Genomic DNA, 6000 nt, shown 5'->3' with positions numbered 1-6000 from the left:
GATCCTTTGAATACATGTTGTTTCTCAGTGCCTCACCCATGACCTACTGATGGAAATTTAAGCTTAGATGGCTTTAAAGAGATAAGCTCCGAAGACTATAGCAGGAAGCAGTGTCAAAATAGAAATCACAAGACAAACAGGAGGAGTAAAGTACCTGTGAAAATTATGTGGGGAAACTTTAGACATTAATAAATGAAGAATGAGAGGCCTGGAATGCAGACAGAGGCAAACAAATCTTATTAATGTTTTATTCACATTTATTTTAAACAAATTCAAATTATTATATATCAGGAAGTGAGTAATGTTGAATCAGGGAATTGGGAAGACAATTTAATTAGGGAATGGGGAGACAATTCAAAAAGTGTTGCAAACATTTTTGCCCTCATATTTGCAATGAAGATAAACAATTTAGAGGCATTTATTCCTTCTATCACATTTTTTTTCCCCAATGCTCATGCCTTTATATGTTTTTTTTTCCCCAGTGCAAGAAAACAAAAGATTCATAGTTTTACATTGAGTGGCAACTCTATACATTGGCATATAGGTTAAGATGGTCAAACAAATGAGCATCTTTTTTTTTTCTACCATAGGTTGTTCCTTCATCTTTTCATTGAACTGTGTCCAGAGTATCTACCTATTTGAATAACTTAAGGGAATAATTAACTCAACAAATATTTCTCCTCTAATTATCTATTAAATCTCACAGGTCATTTTTTTTCTTACAATGATATGTGAACAATGCAAACAATGATATGACTTTCATCATGATCAGAACTACACAGCAGCAAGATATGTTCCAATACCTTTCTTTTCATTTAGGTTTTATATCATTATCATTTCCATATCCCAAATTAATTAAAGTATACATGTTCTCAGTGAAAAAGAACAGTTTTAGCTCAAATAGAACTGAATAAACTAACTGCTCCTAGCTGAAATTTTGGTTCCTGATGCTTTTGAATTTCATTAAAGAAGGAAGCAAAGGTATCTTGGTTGTAAACAAATAATAGTAAAACTTTTTTTTTTAAATGTGTGTTTCGCTGTCCTCATGGACAGAGGTAATAAATTGTTTGTTATTTTTTAAAGGCTCTCTAAGATTTGATTCATCCACATCTATTTCCCCATTACTGGATTGGCCAGTATTATTTTTTCCATATTTTTTCTTCATAACCATGTATAATATGATTAATAAGATGATTGATGGTACATTTAACCCTACACACAAGGAAAAGAAGATGTTTCTGTAAAAGAAAATAAAAAATACAACTTTAAAATTTTAATGAAATGCAACAATTTATGTACAATATAGAAGTATTCAAGAGGATTTAAAATGGATTGTTAAATATAGAAATTGTAAAATTAAAATATGATAAAAATTAGAATTCTATTTTATTCTTCTTTTCATGTCTCAGATTATAAAAACTGCTTTAAAAAGAATATTTTAAAGATCAATTCAAGAATTTTTGTTTTATAAACCAAATATATTAATTCTATTAATTGATGATGATTGATTCAGTAAAGTTAACTCCTGGGAGGAACTAGTTGGTTCATTTACAGCTAAAAAAGTTTTGAAGAAATTGATAATAAATATGATGGTCTAGAACACTTAGTCAAGGAGATGTATTTGGTCATGATGTTTTATTTCCCTTCCTTCTACTCTTCTTATATAAGTGACGGGGGGGGGGGGGGTTATTATTGGATGGAATGAATGGTGGAAAATGAGGCTGGAAGATCAAAAGACAAAAAAAGAAGAATCAAAGAGAGGTAATCTATTTTAGAAGAGAATGAGAGGCCTTTGGAAGTTTTTCCCTAATTTTTGACATTAGTGGTGGTAACAGAAAATTAGATAACTTGTATTCAATTTGTTTGTACTATAGAGTTCGAAGAATTGTGAAAAATGGGTATGAAGATAAAAGCTTCTTTTTTTCCCCTATCTTTGACTGGTAGGGGCAGGACTTATAAAAATTTTTTTCTTTGGGGCAGCTAGGTGGCACAGTGGATAGAGTACTAACCTTGAAGTCAGGAGGACCTGAGTTCAAATCTAGCCTGACACTTAACATGGCCTATCTGTGTGATCCTGGGCAAGTCATTTAACCCCAATTGCCTCAGCAAAAAAAAAAAAAAAAAAAGTTTTCTTTCAGGTGAAACTTCATGCTGAGGACTGGGAATAAATATAATAATAATAATAATAATAATAATAATTAAGACTTTTGCATCATCTTCAAAGTTTTAGTTCTAAAAGCTTAGCATAGTGTTTGGTGTACAATATGTGCTTAATAAATGTTTGTTGATGCTTAATAAATATTTATTGATTAATTGTTAAACTTGGCTTAAAATTTGTGAGACACACTCTAGAATATTTTTAGGTCTATAAAGTTTACTATTTCATTTGATTCTCATAACGACTTTATGTTCCATTATTATCTTCATGAAGAAAATAAAGCTCAGAGAATTTAAATTACTAATCTGAGCCCCATAACTTCTAAATGATTAAACTAGATTTCAGATTCAGGTCGTTGTGATTCCATATCATACTTCATCCATGCTACTCTGCTCCACATAATTTTCTTCCCCCTCAAATTCTAATTTTTTTTTTTTGCTTTCTTTTTTCCTGGTCATACATGTGCATTTTTAAAAAAATATACATTTCTTTATGAATCAGGTAATACATTTTCAGATAAATTCAGTCATTTGACATGCACCAGTAAGGAGAGAGAAATGGCAAATGTGGGAGAGTTGGTGCAGGATCAGGTAATCTGAGTCTTGAAGGAAGACAAAAATTAAGAAAGATGGAGATATGAGGAAGTAGTACACATGAGGGACATCCTGTCCAAATTCAAAGGAACTGAAGAAATAAAGTTGAATATGAAGAATATTCAGAAGTGTATTTTGATTGGATATGGAATTCTTGAAGTAGAATAGAATACAGGAAAAAAGAAAAGAGAGGTAGTCAGAAGCCAACTTGTGTAGGACTTTAATGAAATCCTGAGGAGTCTGTATTTTATTTTATTCTTTGGTGCAGGGTTCTTAAGCTTTTTTTTGTCTCACAAACTTTGACAATCTAATCAAGCCCATAAATCTTTTCTCAGAATATTTTTAAAAATTAATACCATATTGAAGATTACAGGAGAAAGAAATTGTGTTGAAGTTCAATTATCTATCTTTCTGCCTCTCTGCCTGCCTGCCTACCTTCTTATCTGTCTGTCTGTCTGTTTCTCCCTGTACCCTAGGTGAAGAAATGACATTGTTAGAGTAATCAGCCATTGATATTGTTAGTATTAAGATTATAGTGGTTGTTTGAAGATCACAGATTGGTGAAAGGAGAGAATGACAGAAGGCAAATCAATCATGTGGTTATTATAGTTCTCTAGTAGAAAGATGATTAGGGGCTTAAATAAGGTAAGAGAAAATGTTATAGAGAAAATGAAGTAAGCATGAAGGCTAAATAGTGAGAGAGAGGAAAGGAAATGATATAAGAAATACTCTGAAGGGAGAATCCACAATGTTTGGCAATTGTTTGGATAGACAGGTGGAGTGATGAGCAATGAGGTGGTGTAAGAGACTGGAAAAAAAATGGTGCCCCTAACAGGAATAGAGAAGTATGTCGGAGTAGACATGGGGCTGGGGGAGTAGATAATAGGTTCAAAAGAGAGGAGTTACATTTTGAGATGTCAATGGTACATCTAGGAAGTTATGATATGAGAATGCACATCTATTTGTTGAAAAAAAGATATGTTGTGAAAGAGGATTTGATCTATCTCATCTCAAAGACAAAATTAGGGAAGATTAGTGGAAATTTCAGAGGCAAATTAAATTTGATAACACCTTACATAAGTAAGGTATTTTGCCTTCTAAAATATACAATTGTGTAGTTATTGTTCTAGTTAAACTGGATCTTATTTCCTGATACTGATCTTAATTTACCCTTTCAATTTCATGATGAGTCTTCCTTCTACCTACCAGCTCCAGGAAGACTTGTAAAAATACACTTTTCCTTCTTGACCTTCCTTTACCCCCTCCTCTGACCCTTGGCTACCTTGAATGGGAAAAAAAACAAACAAATTTAATGGGACTTTGAGGACCATTGAACCTTACCCTCTGACATTATGCCTTCTAATTATTTGGCTAGTTGATAAATTCTGAGGACTCATGTGCCTTACTCTTCTTATCCTTAGAATTTCCAGAGTTGTCCATGAATGTTGAAGATGAATTCTCTTTTAAGCTTCATCTTCCACAATTAGAGTACGAGTTCCTTGAAAACTGGCATAGTTTCAATTTTTTCTGTTTGTACCCCCAGTACTTTTCTTAATGCTTGTACATTAAAAGCACTCAAGAAATTTTTGTTCATTCATTCATTCATTCTTCAAACTAACATAGATGCTCAGTCTCTGTTAAGTGAAATCCTTTATCTCTGCTAAGTCTCAGTTCCAGCTTTACTTCCTTCTTGATATTTAGTTTCATCTCTTCAGTTCCCCTCAGCTATAATTGATCTATCCTTCCATATCCAACCATATCCTGTTTGACTTCTGTGTATAATATGTAGTTCTGTATGTAATTTTAAAACTTCTATATATAGTTTTTAAATATGTATTAAAAGTTGTGTATTATCTCAACCCTCCTTCTAGTCTGTAACCATTGGAATGGCAAAAACTCGTCATTTTTTCATCTTTGTGTCCCCAGAACTTAATACAATATCTTGCATATTTAAAATACTTGATAAATACTTATCGAATTAAATTGAGTTGATTAACAATGTTCTAAGGTATGTAGAGCAGGACTTATATTCCATTTTCAGTGGTAAGAAAACCATGAAGTTGACAGGTAAAATAATTTGTCCATCATCAAACATGTTTTGGAGTACTGGGAAAAATTCAAATCTTTTAATTCCTAGCCTTTTCCTAGTAATTTTAAAAGTGAGATGATGATCTAATATAAAAGTGTTTTGCATGCTATAAAGTACCATATAAATCTCAATTATAATTATTTTTTTTTCTATTAGAACATTATCTCTTTGTGGAGTGAAAAAAAAAGGGATATCCATTATCATGACTTCTATGAATCAATTGCTCCGAGGACAAAAGTGTTTAAATGGAATTCTTTATTGCTACCAGTTCTTTATTTGCCTTTCATCCAAAATTCTTGAAAAGGGTGTAAACTGTACTCAATCTCATCTTTCTCAGCCCTTTCAGACATTGACAACAAATTAAATAAATACTTCAATATTAGAAGATGACATAATTTCATTTCTTTGAAGTAAACAGAATCACTGCTAAAAATTAAGTGATTTATGGAATCTCTTAATATCCACTTACCTGTAAGATATGGAGTCATATATTCTACAAGCCCCTTTACCTCCACAGTTATTGGTGGCCCATTTCAGACATGATGAGTCTATTGCTGCTCCAAAATATATGGGGGCTAAAATTCCTCCTGTTATAACAAACAACCAAATGTCAAACTAAAGCAGGTTTCTTAACTGTTTATGTATATGTGACATGTACCCCTTTACCAACCTTTTGAAGTGTTTGGATCAATTTTCATAAAATTTTTTAAAAGTATAAAATAAGATAAATAAAATTACATTGGGAGTGTTTTATTAAACACTTAAAATATTTTTTTAAAATAAATTCACAATATTATTGCTTGGTAAGAAACAACCAACAGGATGACTTCAGAAAGGCCTGGAGAGACTTACACAAACTGATGCTGAATGAGCAGGACCAAGAGATCATTATATACTTCAACAATACTATATGATGATCAATTCTGATGGACTTGGCCATCTTCAGCAATAAGATGAACCAAATCAGTTCTAATGGAGCAGTAATGAACTGAACCAGCTACACCCAGGTAAAGAACTCTGGGAGATGACTAAGAACCATTACATCAAATTCCCAACCCTTATATTTTTGCCCACCTGCATTTTTGCTTTCCTTCACAGGCTAACTGTATAATATTTCAGAGTCCGATTCTTTTTGTACAGCAAAATAATGGTTTGGACAT

General features: G+C 32.2%; 1 protein-coding gene across 5 annotated transcripts in view; it reads right to left on the bottom strand.

Annotated features, from left to right (window-relative positions):
• Positions 1-209: 209 nt before the first annotated feature.
• The window catches only part of LOC100923007 (solute carrier organic anion transporter family member 1B3-like), a 70758-nt gene continuing 64967 nt past the window's right edge, over positions 210-6000 (bottom strand). For 3 of the 5 annotated variants that reach the window (XM_023504502.2, XM_003771173.3, XM_031938424.1), the window contains 2 exons: positions 5310-5427; positions 210-1238 (listed from right to left, as the gene is read on the bottom strand). In XM_023504502.2, coding sequence (XP_023360270.1) covers positions 1022-1238; positions 5310-5427 — 335 coding nt within the window. In that variant the 3' untranslated portion in view covers positions 210-1021. Of the gene's footprint in view, positions 1239-3795; positions 4034-5309; positions 5428-6000 lie in introns of those variants that run through there. The other 2 variants (XM_031938423.1, XM_031938425.1) reach the window with 2 other exon arrangements.

This window comes from Sarcophilus harrisii, chromosome 5, assembly GCF_902635505.1.
Source record: "Sarcophilus harrisii chromosome 5, mSarHar1.11, whole genome shotgun sequence".
Taxonomy (NCBI): Eukaryota; Metazoa; Chordata; class Mammalia; order Dasyuromorphia; family Dasyuridae; genus Sarcophilus; species Sarcophilus harrisii.
The sequence above is the reverse complement of the archived record's forward strand: the minus strand, read 5'-3'. Positions and strand labels throughout refer to the sequence as shown.